Source organism: Patella vulgata, chromosome 7 (genome assembly GCF_932274485.2).
Source record: "Patella vulgata chromosome 7, xgPatVulg1.2, whole genome shotgun sequence".
Lineage (NCBI taxonomy): Eukaryota > Metazoa > Mollusca > Gastropoda > Patellidae > Patella > Patella vulgata.
This window is the reverse complement of record NC_065885.2, coordinates 38,087,750-38,111,310: the sequence shown is the minus strand read 5'-3', so window position 1 is coordinate 38,111,310 and position 23,561 is coordinate 38,087,750. Positions and strand designations below refer to the sequence as shown.

Sequence of the window (23,561 nt, the reverse complement as noted above, 5' to 3'; positions counted from 1 at the left end):
TTGGAAAACAAAAATGACAAGACAAACCGTGAGAAAACCTATGGTCCCTTCTAGTTTCACTGGTAAGAAACCAATACCGGTATAAAGATTTCATTCTGGAAAGACATTGTTGTTTTTATATGCCTACATTGAAATGTGGTTGTATATTGCCGTCGACCCGCCCATCCTCTATAGGCTAAAGTTAATACCCGATTGACTTTAAATCGATACACAGTGTTTAAGGTCATGAGACAAGGAATCCTATTTTGATTTTCAACAATTTCCAATAATTACTGCCAGAGTTATGACCCTTGATCACAATCTTGTGGACACTCTATAGACTAGAGTTAATATCCGATTGACTCTAAATTTATAGAAATGTGGGTGTATGTTTCATTGCCTGGCAACCTATCTTTACATAAGGTGAGGATAGGAATAGGATTAATTTGAATAGGATGCTATTGATATTGATATTGATATTGTCCATTTGATTAAAGATGGGTTCCCAGAAAAGTATTTGTCGGGTGTTTATTTCCAATAAAAGTATGGAAATTTTGGTATATATGGAAAGTAGAGATATCCAATCTTACTAGAAAAATACTGGATTCCCCGAAAAACACTCATGAAGCGTATACAGGACAAAAATGTAAGGGTTTCCCTAATCAACAGCCCGACGATTAAGAACTTCTGCACACGTGATGTCAAAGGTCACAAGCGAACATTGAGCACTTGATGTACAAGTAGATAAACTTTATGAAGAGTTAAACGTACAATACTTTCTGAGATAAAAATGACCGAAAAAGACGGGGGTAGTGGATAATCCGAGAATTTAATTAGGGTTCAATATTTGTAATAAATAGTAAGCGATTAAAGACAACATCGTCTTATGTGTGCAATGAATTCTCCTCTGACTCCCAAGACGTGACGTAAACATGACCTGGTTTGATCGAATTTTAATAGCAGGGCATTCCTTCGCAATTACAATGTTTGAGAAGGATTTGAAGCATAATTATGACAAATTAATTAGTTTGAATATGTTTTTGGTCCATATATACCATTAAATCACCGAGTTTGTATGCGGGAACCCATCTTTAAGTATTCACCACTTGATATGGGGATCTCGTGGCTAAGTGGGTAAGACACTGGCTTGCTAGCCTGGAGGTCGGGTGTTCGATCCCTGCATTGGCCGAGAAAGTTCATTCAGATTTTCCGGCGTGATTTCCTCTTGTCAGTGATGCAGGATGGAGGGCCTGACAAGGACAGCTGTCTAGTCGTTCGGATGGGACGAAAAAATGAGGTCCCGTGTACACATTGGTGTGCACGTAAAAGATCCCTTGGCAGTTGAAATTCGATATAAGAGTAGGCCGTAGTGCCACTGCCCAGGCAAAATTTCCCTCATAGCACACTGTATGGTGTATGCCCGTCTTCATTAGCCCAGGTTAGGAGCAGAACAGTAGGACGTTAAACCCCATTTCATTTCATTTCATTTCATTTACCACTTGATATTTTCAGATCTATGTAAATGATGCTGCCTACCTGTGGAGAAGAATGAAAGATTATAATGACAAGAAAATAGGAATGACACATGATGGTTATCTTAAACTTTATCAGTTACAGGAACCCCAGCTGTCTGATTATGATGTAATATTGATAGATGAAGCCCAGGACTTAACACCTTGTATGTTATTTTATATTATTAGTAAGATGATAGACCTATTATATGGTGACTATCAGAGAATTTGATAAAAACAACAAAATATCTAAGTTGTATACATATTGTATATATTTGAGTTATATATTTGAATTGTATAAATTTAATATTGTATATTTGAGTTTTATAGATATTGTACATGTATATTTGAGTATTATACATATTGTATATTTGTTGGACTGTAATCTGCCTGACAAGTATGAGGGTAAATCATTGAGAGCTGAGAACGATTTAACGATTTTGATTTGCACAAATACATTCTTGTTTTATAGGGACATGAAATTGTTGATTTTGTTGGATACATTGGTACAAAATTTTAATGAATTATTTGACCTCAATCAGATAAACACATTTTTAGAAATAGAGCTATTTTTTTCTCAGATCATAATGCCTTTATGATATTTTTGATTGAATCAAGGAAATAACAATGATAGAGATCTTTTATGTTGTTGGCATTTATTTTGTCATCAAGTTGATATTTTCCTGACATTTATCATATTTCGGAAGTAAGGTCTTTATATGTATATCTCAGTTATAGATGTTGATATACTTACAGCTGTTATTGATATTATGTTACAACAACGTCAAACAAAGATATTAGTAGGTGATCCTCATCAACAGATTTATTCTTTCCGTGGTGCTGTTAATGCAATGCAACACATACCGTCTACGAAAACATTCTACCTTACACAGGTAAGCAAATATATCATCTCATTAAGTGAATCAATTGAACCCGCTAGCTTTTATTGTTGGTGGTCTTTAACATCCGCTTCCACTGATGGTGATATTGCAGACAACTTGTCTTGTTTCCTCCTGTGAGAGGAAACCCGAGTAAACCGGAATAAGCCACATACTCTCAGAGGAGCGATCAAAACCATGACTGCAAACCCAAGGTGACCGGCCAGCTAGAGCACTAGGCCATTCCAACCCTATTAACCCGTTAGCAGTTAATACGCGTAGATATTGACTACCCTGGTTGCTTGAATTAGAGAAAAGAGATATATTTCAAATCGGTATATCCCTGGACAGCCCCAAACCATCAGAAACTACTGCTCTCTAGACAACATCTTACCATCAGCATCAGAGTCATGTGAATAACTCAGGGTATTGAAGGACCACAGCTATCCACATGATTCAAGCGGTTTGTTCACTTTAAGGAGCACTAGCTGATGGCAGTTAATGTCATTTTGATATTGCTATATCCTCTTCTTAAATTTCCAATTACAGGACACAGATCTTTAATAGCCACTGTAAATGTCTAATTAGAATTAGACCATACATTGTTTTTTATACGCCCACATTTTTATTTGGATGTATATTGTCGTCGCCCCTGTGTGTCCGTCCACAATTTGTTTGTGAACACTCTTCAAGTCACAATTATTATCGATGTTGACAAAACTTGAAATATAGGTTTGTCTCCAAAAATTTCGATATTGGCATGTATCGGATCGTAACTTCATGGATTGTGACCCCTGATTGTACGAAAAATCAAGTTTTTAGCTTGTAGACACTCTAGAGGTCACAATTTTTATCCGATTTTGATGAAACTTGAAATATATGTTTATTATAACCCAACGATTTTAGTTCCTTTCGAGATTCGCGCATATGGGACCATAACTTCCTGGATTATGGCCCCTAATTGAACAAAAGTTTTGTTTAATTAGTTTTTAGTGTGTGGTCCCTCTAAAGGTCACAATTTTTATCCGATTTTAATAAACGTTTAAATATATCACCGTTACACCATTATGATGGCTGAGTTCGAATGTATGTAATATCAAGACTGTGGACCATCTAGAGGTTACAATTTTTATCCTATTTTGATGAAACTTAAAACAGGTTTATATCCCAAGGATCTCAGACAATCACTGCCCGCCAAAATGGCTGCTTCTTGAACGCAAATTGTGTAGAAGTATGTAATACCATGGTTGTGGACCTGCTAAAGGTCACAATTTTTGTCTGATTTTGTTTATATCTCAAAAATCTCAGCTCCTGTGGATATTTGCACATATCAGACCATAACTTCCTGGATTATGGCCCCTGATTGTACAAAAAATCACATTATTAGCTGAGGACACAATTTTTATCAGATTTTAAAAACCTTTTAATTTATATATATATCAATCTAAAAACATCTATATTTAAATCTAAAAACATCTATAGTAAAATATAGCTAAAAACATCTATAGAAGTAAAAACCTCTACACCACATATTGATAATGAAATGTAACTAAAAACATCTACAACACATAGTGAAATATAACAAAAAACATCTTTTGTATAATATAACATCTATAGGGTCTGCTTGATTTGTCCGCCGATAGGTGAGCCGGTTACTTCGGCGGCGTACGCCGGTCAGGTTACCGTATCGGAGCAAATCAAGTGAACCGGCTGATAAACAATATGGCGTCGGATAATGTTATAATATTAAACCGATTACATGACATGTTTTAATCAAAAAAAGTTTTCTTGAAAGTATGACTTGAAAGTGCCCGCAAAATAAGCAGAAAATTATTAGTAGTAATATTACTAAGAAAAAATAAATGACATGAACTTTTGGTTTTACCAAGCTCAAATTCAACTTCAAAACATTTGGTTTAATTTTAACGCTTTAAAATTAGTGTTTTATGGCATTCCTAAATAACATGAACTTTATCTCGTTGACATGTTCACCATCAGCTGTCTAGTCGTTCGGATTGGACGAAAAACCGAGGCCCTGTGTACACATTGGCGTGCACGTAAAAGATCCTTTGACAGTTGGAATTCGATATAAGAGTAGGCCGTAGTGCCGCTGTCCGGGCAAAATTTCTCTCATAGCACACTGTATGGCGTATGCCCGTCTTCATTAGCCCAGTTCGGAGTAGGACGTTAAACCCCATTTCATTTCATTTCACCATCTTGCGCCGGTGTTCGCCGCTGTCGCCAAAGCGGCGCATTCGGCGTACGCCACAGACAAACTTTTGTCGACTTCCGGTGAAATCAAGTGAGCTCGCGCAAAAACTGCCGAACTGTGGTCAGCCGGTATTGACAAATCAAGCAGGGCCTTAGTGAAATATAACTAAAAACATCTACAACACATAGTGACACTCCATAGCATCAATTTAATCATTATTGAAAGTTGTGTAATTATGTTGTTAAACAGTCTTTCAGATTTGGACCAGAAATAGCCCATGTTGCTGCATGTTGTTTACAACTATTAAAGAAAGTAACAGAGAAAACTATAGTAGGACATGGGAAACCAGGTAATATTCTATTAGGCACACATGCTTGCATGTTGATAGTCACCAGAATTAATTAAGTTGTTTCATTTATCCAGGTTCTGAACTTGGACAAATCACTTGTGAAATAAAGTGTGAAAAACATATGCAGCTGCCATGTTTGAACATGCTGTTATTGGAACATTGACAACTGACAATATGCCAAATTGCATTATGAAACACAATTGTGTCAATATTCTCTTATATATTTGAGTTCAAATTTTCACAGTTTGTTATTTAAAGGATAAGAATACAACTCGACACAGTTGATTGCACTGTCCTCCGCCTGTCTGTCCGTCACACTTTTTGGGACACAATAACTCTCCTAATTGAGACACAATAACTCTCCTAATTGAGCTAGAATAATCAAACTTGGTGTAGGTGTTTATTAGGTGAATGCCTTGATTGAGTTTGAAGATGAGTATTTTCTGCTTAGGGTAAGCAGAGATAAGCATTTGATTGGTTGATGCTTTGGGACACAATAACTTTAGTTCTACTTAAATGTGAGTGATGAAACTTGGTGTATAGTTTCATGACATCAATACCTTGACTAAGTGTTATAATGAGCATTTTTTACTCACGGTAAGCAGATCGATAATATAAGCAATTTGATTAGTCAAGACTTTTGAACAGAATATCTCTCCTTCTAATTGAGGTATAATGTTCAAACTGGTTGTCTTGATGGAGTTCGAAGATGAGAATTTTCTGCTTAGGGTAAGCAGAGATAAGCAAATTGCTTGGTTGATGCTTTTGGACACAAGCAATAAGCAATTTGATTGCTTGAGACTTTGGAGCTCGACAACTTTGATTCTAATTGAGTGATAGTTGTGAAACTTCATGTATAGTTTCATTACATCAATACCTTGACTAAGTTCGATGCTGACCATATTCTGCTTAGGTAAAGTAGAGACTTCAATCTGATTGGTCGAGACTTTGGAACACAATAACTCTCCTTCTAATTGAGGTAGATGAAATGAAATGAAATGGGGTTTAACGTAATACTGTTTTGCTCCGAACTGGGCTAATGAAGACGGGCATACGCCAAACAGTGTGCTATGAGGGAAATTTTGCCCGGACATCGGCACTACGGACTACTCTTATATTGAATTCCAACTGTCAAGGGATCTTTTACGTGCACGCCAATGTGTACACGGGACCTCGGTTTTTCATCTCATCCGAATGACTAGACAGCTGTCCTTGTCAGGCCCTCCGTCCTGCATCACTGACAAGGGGGAACCACGCCGGAAAATCGAGATGAACTCTCTCGGCCAATGCAGGGATCGAACACCCGACCTCCAGGCTAGCGAGCCAGCGCCTTACCCACTTAGCCACAAAATTGAGGTAGAATGTACAAACTTGGTGTAGGTGTCTATTAGGTGAATGCCTTGGCAGAGTTCTATCATGCACATTTTACACAAAGATAAGCAGTTTGATTGGTTGAGACTTTGGAACCTTGACTAGGTTCCATGATGAGAATTTTCTACTTTGGCTAAGTAGCAATAAGCAATTTGGTCTAGAGTTTGGAAAGAACTGGGGTTTTAACATCCACTAGCCACAAACTAGGTCATTTCAGGACTAACATATGGTTCAATTTCTAGCGTGTAGGGGTCTTTAGTAGTGGGAGGAAATTGAAAGATCTGTAGAAAACCGAAAAGGTTGGTCAGGCGAACCTACCCTTGTCACGTACAACCGGGGAATCAAAACCACAAAGGTAGACTCAGTGACAGACCTTATAATACAATATAATGCGCACGCACTAACCATTCGGCCAACCACCCACCCCCGGCTTTTTAATTGAGGTAGAATGTTTAAACTTGATGTTCATTAGGTGAATGTCTTGACTGAGTTCAATGATTAACATTTCACGCTAAAGCTAAGCAAAGCTAAACAATTTCATTGGCCGATGCTTTAGGACAAGATAACCTTGATTTTAACTTATGGAGAGTGATAAAACTCAGTGTGTAGTTTCATTACCAGCTACTTCAAAACCTTTACTGAGTTTGATTGTGAACATTTTATGCTTAGATTAAGTATAGATGAAATGAAATGGGGTTTAACATCCTACTGTTCTGCTCCTAAACTGGGCTAATGAAGACGGGCATATGCCATACAGTGTGCTATGAGGGAAATTTTGCCCGGGCAGCGGCGCTACGGCCTACTCTTATATCTAATTCCAACTGCCAAGGGATCTTTGACGTGCACACCAATGTGTACACGTTACCTCGGTTTTTGTCCCATCCGAACGACTAGACAGCTGTCCTTGTCAAGCCCTCCGTCCTGCATCACTGACAGTTTGATTTCTCTATACCTTTGAAAAAGATAAATGTGGAATTAATTAATTAATATGTCACATGTGTCATCTATTTATTTTGTGATTTCGGTGGGAACATCAGCCTCACTGTTGGCTTGTTATTTATGTAACCTTATGTAATTTAATACTGTAGGCAAAATAACTGGTGAAACTATTGGACAGTTGGCTATCATAGCTAGATGTAATTTTACTTTGTTTGCTGAGGCTGTTAAAAAATGTTGCTACTCAAACATGGAAAATCAAAAAGTAGGATTTGTTGGGGTAGGTACAGATAGATTTTTAAAACTAGCAGCAGCAGTTCACCCACATATTACATGCTCAAAGTATAGTCTGTAGAACATTTCAGTTCTTCCCTTGTCAATCATAAACTTTATGCACCCTATATCTGTCTGCAGTCCAGTGCTTATGGACACTCTACTATTGGATACAGTTGTCCACAATTTATACAGAGTGTTTATGTGAAGAAAAAGCTTATTGTTTCGTGGCAAATTCTGATAATTACTGTTGGAATTATATCCCTTAATCCCTCAGAAGAATCTTGTTAAAATTATACATATTATATGTGGCAAATTCTGATAATCACTGTTGAAATTATATCCCTTAATCCCTCAGAAGAATCTTGTTAAAATTATACATATTATATTGCCATCACCCCTGTCCATACATTCATAAGTCCATCCGTCATCCACAATTTCTTTTGAACACTCTAGAGACTACATTTACCATATAATTGTTTTGAAATTGATGTGTGTTGTTAACGTCAGTGAGATGGAAAAGGCTATTGAATTTCAGCAATTTCCATTAATTACGTCTAGTGGTATGGTCCTTGTTTCACTTTGATGAACTGTGTGAATGCTCGAACGACAAAAGTTATCATCCGATCTGTATGAAATTTATATGAATCATTTAAATTAATGAAGCAAAGAAGACTGTTGAATTACAGTAATTTCCAATAATTACTTCACTTATCACCCTTGTTCAAACTTGAGAACGCTGATAATTATATTGAAATTATTGCCCTTAATCACTCAGAAGAATCTTGTGAAAATTATATATACTTTTCATTCAGATGACTATTAATTTAGAACGATTGATAATTACTTTTAGAGTTTAAAAAAATCTTTTGGACGCTGTAGAGGCTAAAGTAATCATCAATGTTTCTATTCATGAGACAAGAAGCCTTCTGATTTTATTACGCCAACATTTTCATTTTAATGTATTATGCTATTGCCCCTGTCCGTCCGTACCTCCGTCCGTCTGTCCACAATTTGTTTGTGGACACTCTACAGGTCACAATTTTTATCTGATTTTGACGAAACTTGAAATATAGGTCTATCTCCCAAAGATCTTGGTTCCTTTCGATAATGGCATGTATCGGACCATAACTTCATGGATTATGACCCCTGATTGTACGAAAAATCATGTTTTTATACGCCCACGTTCGTCGACAATATGTTTGTGGACACTCTACAGGTCACAATATTTATCCAATTTTGACGAAACTTGAAATATAGGTCTATCTCCCAAAGATTTTGGTTCCTTTCAATATTGGTATGTATCGAACGATAACTTTATGGATTATGGCCCCTGATTGTACGTAAAATCATGCTTTTAGCTTGTGGACACTCTAGAGGTCACAATTTTGATCCGATTTTGATGAAACTTGAAATGCATGTTAATAACCCAGATATCTTGTTTCCTTTCGATATTCGCACATATCGGATCATAACTTTTTGAATTATGGCCCCTGATTGTTCGAAAAATCGCGTTTTTAGCTTGTGGTCCCTCTAGAGGTCACAATTTATATCCAATTTAAAAAAAATGTTTTAGAATATAACAGTTACACACTAATGATAGTTGAGTTCGAATTTCGTGAAAATCGGTCCAAAACTTCGGACAAAATGGTCGCCCCTTGTAAGCAAATAGGGTAAACATATGTTATATCAAGGTTTTGGACCTCCTAGAGATCACAATTTTGATCCGATTTTGATGAACCTTGATATGCATGTTTATAACCCAAAGATCTTGTTTTCTTTCGATATTCGCGCATATCAGATCGTAACTTCCTGAATTATGGCCCTTGATTGTACAAAAAATCATGTTTTGAGAATGTGGTCCCTAGTCACAATTTTTATCTGATTAAAAAAAAAATGTGTGAATATATCACAGTTATACACTAATGATGGTTGAGTTCCAAACTTTCGTAAAAATCTGACAAAAACTCACGGACATAATGGCCACCCCTTGTACGCAAATAGTGTAAAAATATGGTATATCTAGGTTCTGGAGACCACAGTTTTTATCTGATTTGGATGAAACTTTAAATATATGTTTTTATCATAAAAATCTTGGTTCCTTTTGATAATCACACATATCCGAACATAACTTCCTGGATTATGGCCCCTGATTTGTCAAAAAATCATATTTTTAGCTTGTGGATTTTCTAGAGTATAAGATAAGTATGTAATCCAAGGGTATGGACCCTCTAGAGGTCACAATTTTTTATCCGATTTTGATGAAACTTAAAACATATCTTTATATTCCAAAGATCTGAGTCTCTTTTGATATTTGTGCATTTCAGACCATAACTTTCTGGATTATGGCCCCTGATTGTACAAAAAATCGCGTTTGTTTTTAGCTTGTTCTCTATCCATCGCTTGCAAAATGTGGGCGTATCTTGTCTGGCAAGCTCAAACACCTAAAGTTATTATCTGATTAAATGTTTTGTCTTCCACAATTTCTTGTGAACACACGAGACTACATTTATCATAATCACTTCTAGAGTTATCACTTATCACCCTTGTTCAACTTTGTTGAACCTTGAGAACACTCTAACGACAATAATTATCATCCGATCTGTATGAAATTTATATGCATCATTTGAATTAGTGAAACAAAGAAGCCTGTTGAATTTCAGCAATTTCCAATCATTATTTCTAGAGTTATGGTCCTTGTTTCACTTTGTTGAAACGTGTGAACACTCGAATGACGAAAGTTATCATCCGATCTGAATGAAATTTATATACATCATTTAAATTACTGAAACGAAGAAGCCTATTGAATTTCAACAATTTCCGTCAATTCTTTCTAGATTTGTGGCCCTTGTTTTACTATGTTGAACCTTGTGAACGTTCAAATGACAAAAATTGTCTTGTATATGCCACCAATTACTTACAAAAGAAAAAAATATGCGACAACCCTTGTCTATCGCTTGACGATTTAGCTGCTGCGTATGTTTCGTTGCCTGGCAATCTATCTTTGTTGCTCTTAGGAAGAAGAAGGTGCCTATTTCTGATAATTACTTTATGTATCATTGCCTTTGGTCAGTTTTTATAGTGTATTGTTAATATTTTGATTATATCCAAAGAATAAGAATGTGCCACGTTTGTGGACTACTTGGAAGTCTTAGCTGCTGTGGGTGGATCTTTATATATACATTTCAACATGCGTATATAATGTGATTCTACTGTTATACGTAAATAAATTGAAATCTGATAATTGAAATCTGATTAAAATACAGATCTATATTTCGTTTTGTTTTTTTTATATTTTCGATGGCCTACACTACATGAAGATCTGACCAGTTGTACTGGGAGGTCGTGTCAGGGGTTATAGAGCGGCTTTTGACCCTATGAGGTCAGACATTGATTAATCAATCAGTGTTAACTTTCTAGGGCTTTACCCACAATTCCGTAACAGACTGTTTCATTGACTAATTCCTCCAACAACTAGAAGGTCTGTTATATAACAACTCTTCCAGATCCTAGTGTTTTAATCAGATCGGCATAATTTTAGTACAAGATAAATGTAAATTAATAGCACTGAACTGACGAATAATAGATAAGGTGTTGTCTTAAGCATTAATCCATTTTTAAGTTGCATACAAAGTCCAGAATAGAAATAAAGATAAATAGATCTGCTACTGTCCCATGCAGATATGAAAGCTTTCATATTCATAGTCATATGTCATGGATTATATCAAGATTTTTAAAAGAAAAAAGGACAAGAAAAAGTAATTATCAACATTGGTTAAAAACTTGGGAAGTTATAAGTGTAAATATAATGAGAAATAATGCACCCGGGCTGAAAAATAAATGGAAATAACTGACACTTGTATTGCTGTAATCGGATTGACTTCCGGTTCTAGAAGTTTCAGAAAAATGGATCAAGCCATTTAAAAATGGGACAGATGAAAAAATGAAATGAAAATGGCGTGAAAGAACTAAAAAATTAGGGAAAATATCGAAATATTAAATGAGATAACTTTGAATGGAACTTATATTTTTGGAATCATATCGGACTGACCTCAGCTTTTCGAATATTTAGGTTAAATTTGTAAATTTTGAAAATTAAGAACATAAATTGTCCTGTAAACAACTTTGTTGGCATAAAAGGTCAAAGGTGAAATTTTGAAATTTTCAAATAGCAAAATTTGACCCTGATCCCGGCTAACCAGAAATGTATTCAGCCTATTGTGTCTGCCTTTTGTGTTTATTTTCACATACGTTGAGGTGGATTTTTAAATGTTTTTTATATTCAACTCAAAATGGTCACCATCAGTTGACCGAAATTAAAATTCTGCTCTGAATGATTTTTAGGCATTCCTGCAAGTATTCAGAAAATGTAACTCTCATGTCTGTAAGTAAAATATTACAAAAGCCTTAGGGATTTTTCACATTTCAAGATGTGAACAAATAAATTTTGAAGGCTATCTGACCTACTTTTTGTCGATTTTTTTGAAAACTTTGATCCTTTATTTCTCCAATGGGAGATAACTTAGAAAATTTCTAATGACATCGTTAAAGTTGGATCAACCAGATCTATTTACATTCCCAATTTCATGAAAATCGTCATGTTGGTTTTTACTTCCGGGATGAGATGTCGATGACATAATATTCGAAAATCAGAAATAGCAGATTTAAAGTAAATGTACTAAGGTACTCATAGAAGAAACAATTAGTAAAATAGATCAAAAAATTACAGCTATGTACATGTAGTTCAATTTCTTCATCAGTAAATTTTGGTGATTTTGGATTCATAAAACATTAAGAAATTATACTGTTTCTAAAGCCAACAACCATTCTTGAAAGGAGGCTAACCAGAAACGGCCTATTCCAAGTATTTCCAAACCATTAATTCGTATCTTTCCCTCGTAAGCAACTTTGTCGGTACTAAAAACGTCAAATGTCAAAATTTTCAAATACCAAAAATTTGACGTTGAGCCAGGCTATCCAGAAATGTATTAATTTCAGAAATAGTAGACGGAATTCAACAAACTATGGCCTATTGTGTTTATTTACAAGCCCGTTTATGTAGATTTTTCACTATTTTTCATATTCAATTCAAAATGGTGACCATCTGTTGACCTAAATCAAAATTCTGCTCTGACCTTTTTTTGTCATTTCTTCAAGGATTCAGAAAATCTAACTCTAATGTCTGTAAATAAAATATCGCAAAAGCCTTAGGGATTTTTCACATTTCAAGATGGTGGCACTTCCGGTTCGATCAATAAGCTCCATATTTTGTGTAGGCATCAGTAATGTCTTAGCTAGTACAGAAAAAAAATTTCAAGCGAATCTGACCTATTTTTTTCGAATTTTTCAAAAATTTGTCCCTTAATTTCTGCAGTTAAATTAGAATATTTCTAATGATATCGTTGTAGTTGGGTCAATGAGATTTACTTACATTCCAAATTTCATGAAAATCGTACTAATATTAAAGAAGTCGTCAATTTGGTTTTACTTCAGGGATGAAATGTCAATGACATAATTTTTTTAAATTCGAAAATCGGAAATAGCAGATTTGAAGTAAATGTTTCAAGGTACTCAAAGAAAAAAGAATTAGTAAAATAGTTCAAAAATCACAAATTTATAAGTATGTAGGTAAATTTCTTCGTTCGTAAAATTTGGTGATTTCGGATTTGTAAACCATTTTGAAAATATATTGCTGAAAATTTCAGTCAAATTGATCCACTCTGAACCCAGATTTTAGTTTATGATTAAATCATAATGAAAGTTGAGCAGCAAATCGAATCCTAATCCAATAAATATCGCAGGCTAGTGTTGACATCGAGAGTTGATTATGGTCTGGATAAGTTAATTAATGTCTAATTAATAATTTAGATAACATTTCAGTACTAAAGAAAGACTTGCAATAGGCAGATTTAGAGCTTGCATAATGTATGTTTAAAGGCTCATTATTCCACAATTAATGGAAAATATGTAGTTAAAGACCACGAAAACAAAAACTTTTTTAATACAAATCATATTCTTTTGGGTTTTTTTTTTCAAAACAACAAATTAAGTTATGTTTAATTTTCTACTAAATATATAGGGAACAGATGGGTTTGGCTTTCCTATCATACAAGATATCTATACTTTGATGATGCCAAGCCATGAAAGAATAGCAGGTAATATTAATTTTTGTTCAGGTTAGAATTGATTTCATAACTTGAAGACCAGTTTAGTTCTTGTAATGCTTGTCTACTTTAAAATGTTGACGAGACATTTAAAGGAGCGTGAAAGCCATAAATTCTAAATGTGAAAAACTAGGTGAAGCCTTATCATTACAGGCCCATGACTGTTGTGTATTGCTTGCAATTTCTGTGTTGTTTATGTCTTGTCTGCAGGTTTGTCTTTTGGTTTGGTTTACATTATGTCTTGGTTTGCACTTACGGTACTATTGGAAACCTTTTTTATAGTCCTGTTCAACTTCTGAATGCTTGGTGATACCATTTTGAAAAAATACACACTTTCACTTTCCAAACAGAATTTATAGCAATGCAAAATTCTTATGAGCTATGTAACCCTGTTAAAGCAAATCTAGTGATTATTTCTGGACAGACGGCTGTTGGGTTATTTATTTACATTTTGGCATTTGATTGACGATTGGCATACTTAGACTAACTTTTTTCAAGGTATGGTATACTCTGGGGAATCAGAGATTGTTCCTTTAAATTCTTGTAATATTTGTTATTTTTCTTTCAGCAAAACGAGAAATAAGAAACAGTTTTATTGCTCGCTTCAAAACAATAGGGGATTTGGAGAAATATGCTACTAAAGCTATGGATCCAGAACTGTTAGGAAAAATTAAGATAGTGAAGACGTATAATCACAATTTACCTGGTCATATAGATAAGATACTAAGTAAAACTATTAAAGATATTTCTGTTGCAGGTAAATAATAATAATATATTCTATGGAATAAAACTGGTTATTTCTATACTATTCAAAAAAAGTAGGGGATATTTGATTTTTAAGTGTTATTAAAGTCACCTAATGAAACTGACGAAGAAACAAATGACAAAATGAAATGAAGTTCACGTTCATCGATTTATTCCAAATGATCGTTAGACTAAGTAAGGCACAGACTGACCATTATAAGGGTAAAATGATACCCGGGGTCAAACAGCAAAGTTACCACAGCATCACAACCAAGTCAGTAACGGGTAAATCCTCCTCTGTTTGCCAAACAAGCATTGATCCGACGTGGCATACTCCTAATGAGACGTCTAAGGTCATTTTGGTCCAGATTGTCCCATTCCTGTTGCAACGCAGCAGCAAGTTCTTGGACATTGGCAGGTCGTTGTTGACGTTGACGTAACCTCTGTCCAAACATGTCCCAGACATGCTCGATGGGGGAGAGGTCGGGACTCAGTGCTGGCCAAGGTAATGTGGTGATGTTCTGTTGTTGGAGGTAACCTGTAACGATCCTGGCCCTGTGACATCTTGCGTTGTCATCCTGGAAGATGAAATGGCGGCCATGACGTCGTGCGAACGGCACAACATGGACTGCCAAGATGTTGTCCCGGTAGTACTGGCCTGTAACACGCCCTGCAACAACATGTAAAGCCGTTCTTCCAGCAACAGTGATGCCTCCCCACACCATAACAGAACCACCCCCAAATCGATCATGTCTGATGACATTAACGTCTTGGAAGCGCTCGTTTCGACGACGCCACACCCTCCTACGTCTGTCCAAAAAATCAACAGTGAACCTTGACTCATCTGAAAACATCACATTGCTCCAGCGTCGATTATCCCAGTGTTGACAATCCCTACACCAACGACGTCTTGCCTGAATGTGATGATCTCTCAAACAAGGGATCACGCGAGGACGTCGGGCGCGAAGGTGACCCCTATGCAGTCGATTCCGAATCGTCTGGCCACTCACTCTCACACCAGTGTCTGTTTGAAGACGAGCGCTGATCTGATTTGCTGTGATGACTTTTTCTCAAGGCCAAGGTACGGATAAATCGATCCTGGGCTTGAGTTGTCGCCCTTGGTCGACCTGAGCGTGGTCTGTCCTGTACAGATTGTGTATCACGGTATCTGGACCATAGCCTGCTAATGACAGACTGAGAAACATTCATCGTCCGCGCCACAACCGCCTGTGTTGTGCCGATCTGTAGCATGCCAAGGGCACGTAAACCTTTCATTTTGGGTAAGCCGACGCATATCAAAATTTGTTTTCTGGTCACTAAAACAATTAAACTGATGTTTCCACCCTGGAATTCAATGCCACAATGACTGTAACATTCAAAGTCAGAGTCGTGCAAATCTTGGGTTGGACCCCCATGATGATCCCAAGCATCACCTGCATTCCATGCGGTAGCTATTGGTGCGTTTGGGCGTCACATGTAACTGGAAATGTTTCTTCTGTTAGGTTCTATAGTGACTTTTTTCGTAGTCATTTGCATATTTTAGTATTATGCCCCCAAAATCAAATATCCCCTACTTTTTTTGAATAGTATATATCAAAGAGTTTTACCTGATAAACACATGACACGGTTATATGGAATACAAGTTACTTTTTAAAAGTTTATTTCTGGTGCCTTTTCCATGAAGGTTCTCTAGTCATTATCATGGTTTACAGTATTTAATATAATTGTGTTATGTGTTATTCTAATTCAGTTACTAAATGTCGCTTAAACAATTTACCACATAGTTTTAATGTAATAAAACTGGTTATTTATATGTGAAGCACTGTGATGATATACTGTAACTTTTATGTATTGTTTAAGCACAGCTCATAGAGCTAAATGTTTATAATTATATGTTCTTTTAATGATGTAGTATATACATGTATTATAGCTCATAAAGTAAATGGCTTATAATTATATGATCTTTTACAGATGTAGTATTTAGTACAGCTCATAAAGCTAAAGGATTAGAATTTTCAACAGTTAAAGTCACGGATGATTATACCTATCTAGGACCCGGATCCAGTAAGTCATTCAAATTATATCTATTATAGCTGGGAAAATTGAGAATAAGAATTTCTTAGATAGTACTTAGGAACACCTACATGTAATGTTTATATATATTCGTTTTATGATGATGATAATGGCTCGATATATTCACTTGAAGGAGGCTTAATCTCTAACTCAATTTTGATCAATTTCAATCAATATTAATGTTGTTATCTTGCAGGGACAATATAGGATCCTAATATCCAATATTTAAGACACAAGTAACATTTTTATACACCAACATTGAAATGTGGTCGTATATTGTCATCGCCCCCATCCGTCCATCCTTTAATATCCGAAAGACTTTAAATTTATACACAGTGTTTAAGGTCATGAGACGAAGAAGCCTATTGATTTTCAATGATTTCCAATAATTCCTACCACAGTTATGGCCTTTAAACATACATTATGCAAGAGCTAAATCTGTCTGTTGCAGGTCTTTCTTTAGGCCTGAAATGTTATCTAAATTATTAATTAGACATTAATTAACCTATCCAGACCATAATCAACTCTAGATGGCATCGCTAGCCTGCGATCTGTAGTGGATTGTGAGCCGATTTACTGCATAACTTTCCTTCACGATTTAACGATTAATTGTATAATCGAGACTATGCTCTTTATCGTACTGACTTTAGTAAAAATGATCAAGGCAAGGCGGAAATTCAAACACTTTGTTCTTGGTTCATAGTGGATCAATTTGAATGAAATTTTCAGCAAATTGGCTTTACATTATCTAGTTTTTAACTATTATAGTGAGAACTGACAACTTGTTATCGAATCTGCCATAATGTATGTTTAACTTTAATCAGTTTCAAATATATTGTGGACGCTCTAGAGGCTAAAGTTTTTTGATGAATGCCCGACCCCCAGGTGTAGAGAGGCACCCTTTTTTGGTGTGTTGCCCACGGCCACATTTCTTAATGTATCATCTTGGAACATCTTATATGTATTGGTTATAGGCTAATGACGGCAACTATTGATTTTAGTGCATGTCCCGGCCCCAGGGGCAGAGCCATGCCCTATTTTCGGTTTATCGTATACAGAGCGCAATTCTGAATGGATCATCTTGAAACTTGGAATATGTATTCCTTGTAGCCTAAGGACAGCAACTGTTGATTTTGGTGCATGTCCCGACCTTCAAGGGCAGAGCCACCGCCAATTTTTGTGGTTTTTGTCTATAGGCTTGAATTCTGAATGGATCACCTTGAAACTCGGCATATTTAAGAACCACAACTATTTATTTTGGTGCATGCCCCGACCCACAGGGGTGGTGTCACACCCACTTTTTTTTAATATTTAGTCTTGGTAAAACAAATCCGACGCGGAGCCTTCTTTGCCTCTAGTACCATATCAATCAAAGCAGGAATGTGGACGTATATTGCAGCGGTAGCGATGCTTTTGTATAATCAGTACATGAGTCGTGTAATCTGTAGTTTCAGGTGTTATTTTCTAATGAACAAATACAAACTGCAAGACTATGTGGAGGTAATTAGTAAAGGCTGATTCAAAAACGACAAAGAAATAATAAAAAAAAAACATGTAGAATGGACTAAGCAGGCGTAAATTACTGTCATTCAATTTGAACTGTTCACATATTTCACCAAAAATAATTGATTAGAAATTACAATATGTTTTTCAAAATTTCAATATAAATCCCTTTACATACATTCATATTGCATTATTATGTGCTTTTAGAACCACATTTGTCTATTTCAAGGTTCCTTTAATGATGATGGTAATGTTTCAATATTTTGTACCAGGAACTGAAAAAGTAGATCAGATCTGATTGAATAGTTTGTGAATGAACTTTGAAAATGTCATTTTTGAAATATCAATGTTATGTTCATTTATTTTTAAGTTCGGTCTTTTACTGATAAAATGATTTGAGTATTCTTTTGTCATAATATAATGTTCTATTATCAGGTGTTGTACTTTTCTTTCATATAATATGTTTTATTTAAAGGTGTAGTACTAGGACCAGGACCTATACCATATGATGAGAGTAATCTACTGTACGTAGCCATAACACGAGCTAAACAAGCTCTACAACTGTCTCCAGTTATTGTTAAAATACTCAAAGAATCAGGAGTAAGTGCAATGTAACATGTAATTACGCCATTGTAATCATAAGAAATTTTAAAATAAATTTGATAATAAAAAAAACCTTGAAACTTGAGAACACCCCCCCCCCCCCACCAAAAAAAAAAAAATTTCAATAAAAAAACCAACAACTTACATAAACCTCACTATACTGTGGTTTTATATTGTATTGTGTTCACCCCTTTAGATTTGAGGGGATCACGTGGCTAAGTGGGTAAGACGCTGGTTTGCTGGCCTGGAGGTCAGGTGTTCGATCCCTGCATTGGCCGAGAAAGTTCATCCAGATTTTCCGGCGTGGTTTCCCCTTGTCAGTGATGCAGGACGGATAGCCTGACATAAACAGCTGTCTAGTCGTTTGGATGGGACGAAAAACCGAGGTCCCGTGTACACATGGGCGTGAATGTAAATGATCCCTTGGCAGTTGGAATTTGATATAAGAGAAGGCCGTAGTGCCGCTGCCCGGGCAAAATTTCCCTCATAGCACACTGTATGGCGTATGCCCGTCTTCATTAGCAAAGGTTAGGAGCAAAACAGTATCACGTTAAACCCCATTTCATGTCATTTCACTTTTGATTTGAAATTTATACATTGTTTCTGTTCACTAGACGAAAATTCTTATTTATATTTAACAGATAAAATTATTATCTGATTATCGGTACATGTTTTGTTTATGTTAGCAGGAGGAAGAACTAGAAGTCTTATCATGTTTCATTTTTTCTAATGAGGGGCGTTGGATGTCATTGAGTCAACTGGCGTGGTTTCGATTCCCCGGTTGTTCGTGACAAATTCAACCATGTGTTAGTGACCTGTTATTTGATTAAACATACATTATCCAAGATCTAAATCTGCCTATTGCAGGTCTTTCTTTAGGTCTTAAATGTTATCTAATTATTAATAAGACATTAATATACTTACCAAGACCATAATCAACTCTTGACGCCATCGGATACCTGCGATGATTAGTGGATTTGAATACGTTTTGTGCTGGATGAAATAACCGTACAAATGGATAACAATGGTAATAATGACACTCGAGGCTAGCCAAAAATTTGTATCGCTAATATCTAGGTTCAGAGTAAAGCAATTTGACTTAAATGTTCAGCATGTTCTCTTTTCATTATCTGGTTTTTTTTTAACTATTATAGTGAGAACTATCAGCTCATTATCTGATCTTACCTAATGCCCCTTTAAGTACAATAGCTCAATACTTACTTTGTATTTTATTTAGATGAAGTTTGAAACGCCTGTATTAAGTGAAGTTCTAAAAGAAAAGAAAACACCCTTTAAATGTCATGTGTCTGGAGCAGAATTTCAACCAAAAGTTTTCACCTTACAAAAAGAAACTGTTAAATTGGTAAGAAACACTCAGACCTATGACTTTCACTGCCAGACATTACTTTAACTTACTTGGAATCTCTGGTTTGTAATTATGGTATTGGTCAACTCTTTTGGAAACCTGATACCACTTCTAATTGTGCTACAGTTTAGAATGACAACAACAGGAGTTGTGTGGGGTGGCTTGTTTTCATTACAAGTCATGGGTTTGTTCCCGGGTTTATACTGACTAGGGGTAAGGTCTCCACGTACTCCAGCTTCCTTCATAGAGTTTAAAAAGATCCCAGTGTGCAAAGGAATTATCGAAACAAAAATACACCAAATATTTGTGTTGAAATGAAATGGGGTTTAACGTCCTATTTTTCTGCACTGACTGTGCTAATAAAGACAGCCATACACCATGCAGTGTGCTATGAGGGGTATTTTGCCTGGAAGCTGTTCTACGGCTAGGCATCGATATTTCCGCGCACATGTGCACGGCGTGTGCAGGCACATTTGCTTTAAAAAAACTTTTTTGCAGGCACATTTTTAAAGATGTAGCCACACCGGCGGCGCCTGCGCCCGGCACTATTTTTTGTCGCCCAGCACAAAGAAAAAAACGAAGAAAGCCGCCCAGTCGTATTTAAACCCCTTCGTCCTTCTCTGTACACAAACTCGGCGCTCGAAATTTACCACGGCAATTATTTGAATTAAACGGCAAAGCCATGGTAAAAGTCGACGTACGCAAACCATGTCTGTCACGGCATAATTTATTTTTGTGTGCCGTAGTAGATCCTATCATCCCAAATTAGTTTAAAGAAAGATGTATTGGTATTTTGTTTATTTATACTTAGAAGATGTGTAGGCCTAGGTCTATTCATTTTACAATTATTCTACGGTCTTTATATTTGTTTATTTGCCGTAAATGGTTCACCCAGACCAATTTACGGCACTCCAATGTTAAAGGTTTGAATGTCGTAATTGTCCAACACGTGCCTGCAAATTTTCACGATGTTTCTTATTTTATTTCTTACCTGTGTTGACCGTGGATTTGCTACGGCCCGAGAGTAGGACTAGGAGGACGATGAGAGCTTTCTTAGTTTCTGCCTGACCTGATTCTCATTCCACCGTAATAATAATAATATTCGTGAGTCACGTACAACAACTTTACAAACAAGTCAAATAATACAACGTGTTTTAATTATCAATATCTACCTGTTGTCATAATTCGTTGTACTCAAATTAAACACAAACACCGTTTTAAGAATCGTTTTAATTTTTAATCTCAAAGTAATAAAGTAATATTTGAAAAAAAAACCCAACAAAACAACAAATACCGAAAGGTCCTCAACTTATCTATCCAGAGAAACAGAGTGGGGCGGGACAATTTTATGCTCGGTCGGGTGGTGTCAAAAAGTTTTTAGATCCCTGTATCATTGATGAAAATTAAGTGAATTTGGTAAAATTTGAATATATAAATGGAAATTTGATTTGCACTGAACCAAATACAAAAGGCAGCAGATGCTCTGAAAATACACCAAGAAGGGTTTAATTTTCATAAAAGACCACGCCCCCCTCCCAAAATTGTTTTTGCCTCGCTCCGCTCGCCAAATATATTTTTACACCACTCACCAAATCCTGGCTACATCCCTGTGTTTCAGTATGACCCTGTAGGCACATTTTCAAGTGTGTGCGCAGGCACACTCAACTTTTATAGAGCCCTGTCTACGGCCTACTCTATTTCGAATTCCAATTGTCTAGGGCTCTTTAAAATGCATGCCACTGTGTACACAGGACCTTGGTGCTTTCCCGTTCCATCCTAACAATTAGTAACTGTCCTTTCCAGGCCCTCTGTGCCGCACCACTAACAAGGGGAAACCACGCTGGAAAATCCTGAGGAACTTTCTCTGTGAACAGCGGTTAACAAGTTGTCATCTTACTCATTGAGCCACTGTGCCAAAATGACCTAGTTCTTAGTGTTGACCTGACATTAAACCCCATTTCTTTTCCAACAGCCCCACTGCCACTCAACCCATCCCACTGTCATTGCCACCTTTTTTTTTATTGGAACCAGGTTGACAGCGATCCTATATAAAGCTGACATGATGTATTTTACAAGTGGCATGTCAATCAATTTCTGTTTTTCAGGGTTGTGGAACGGTTTTGTCTGGAGGCTTATTAAGTCCACAGGTTCTTTATGAAGATTGTCACCCTTTTAAAGAATTACTTGGAGAGGAACCAGAAGATGACTACACAGGAAGGGCCGATTTAAGGCATTTAGAAATGCAACTTGAAGAGTATATGGAGTTTTTATGAATCAAAAGTATTGTTTAATAAAAATTTCGTTGAAAGAACACAAAGAACATGTCTATATAGTTAGTAAAGTAAAGATAGCCAGATATTGATTTAAGGAGCTTTAGAAATTAAAGAAGATTCTTAACATGTTATTTGACTGCCCAAGGGCTTTCTGAATTAATGAAACAGAAGTTACTACAAAAGTTTGCACAGTTTGTTAATGCTTCCAATTGTTATGCTTTTATTTTCTTTTTCAATTCATGTCTAGGTTTTTCTATTTTATTCGAAATTAAAGAATTCATACATTGGGGAGGGGGTATTTTCATAAAAATTACTTTGTTGCTTTGTTATTTTCCGATTCATTGATGACCACTAATTTACTGAAATATCAAAGTCTTTCAAGTCTGTTAATGTTTTCAATTGTTATACCTTTTTGTCCATCACGCCTAGATTTTTTGTCTATTTTATTCTTTATAAAAGAATTTATACATAAGATTTTTTTTTTCTTTATTTCCAATAAAAAAAGAGTTTTGTAATTTTCCAATTTACATGTATGAATGATCATTAATTTACCTTTAACTCACCCAAAGCCATAAATTTGTATACAAGGATCTTGTCTAGTGGCATTTGACAGTTTTTAGTAAGTAAAAAATATACAAGTAACAACTGGGGTAACATTTGTTCATTTTGAGTTTCTATTGTCTGGTAATGGGTCAAAGCTTAATATTTTCTTATAATATAATCTTTTGTGTATACTTCTTTGGATATCTGCTAACTACATTATTTTATATTTCAAGTAGTGTACTAGTAAAAATATATCATATTCTGGTCTATGTTGCTATTGTAGCCCATTAAATCCCAAACATTATAGACTGAAAAGGCAATAAGGACTTAGGCAAAGTATATTGTTCCAAAAATATTAAAATAAATTATTCTTAGCCTGAGTTAAGTTTAGGAAGACTACTTTCCTAAACATAGATTATGTTATGAATCTTTATTACCAGCACCGGTGCTGCTATGAGATGTAGGAAGTATTTCAAAAATGCTAGTTCGGCCATTTTGCATAATTGTCATGCTGCTTTTATTTGAGAACTAACACGGTTATATGGAACATCAATCACTGGTTTATTTTACACGAGCACGAAGTTTCAATAAGTATCCTCGTTATCAGGCCTCCCAACCTAGTGGGTTTTTGTCAGGTTCCCCCGTTTTCCACCCACTTTTAAACATCCCTACGCGCAAGCGAATTATTGAAATATAATTGAACCGTATGTTGGTCCCAAAATGGCCTGGTTTGTGTCGAGTGGACGTTAAACCCCATTTTTTTCTCTCTCTCTCTCAATTTTG

The 23,561-nt window shown here is 35.9% G+C and overlaps 1 protein-coding gene across 1 annotated transcript in view; it reads left to right on the top strand.

Moving 5' to 3' along the window:
* Window positions 1-23,043, top strand: part of LOC126828698 (F-box DNA helicase 1) — a 42,357-nt gene extending 19,314 nt beyond the window's left edge. The window contains exons 10-19 of the mRNA XM_050558639.2: window positions 1,492-1,657; window positions 2,247-2,383; window positions 4,830-4,929; window positions 7,389-7,516; window positions 13,589-13,664; window positions 14,242-14,430; window positions 16,389-16,481; window positions 18,469-18,593; window positions 19,834-19,959; window positions 22,068-23,043. Of these exons, the coding sequence (XP_050414596.2) occupies window positions 1,492-1,657; window positions 2,247-2,383; window positions 4,830-4,929; window positions 7,389-7,516; window positions 13,589-13,664; window positions 14,242-14,430; window positions 16,389-16,481; window positions 18,469-18,593; window positions 19,834-19,959; window positions 22,068-22,235 (1,308 nt within the window). The 3' untranslated portion in view covers window positions 22,236-23,043. The remainder of the gene's footprint in view (window positions 1-1,491; window positions 1,658-2,246; window positions 2,384-4,829; window positions 4,930-7,388; window positions 7,517-13,588; window positions 13,665-14,241; window positions 14,431-16,388; window positions 16,482-18,468; window positions 18,594-19,833; window positions 19,960-22,067) is intronic.
* Window positions 23,044-23,561: the final 518 nt, after the last annotated feature.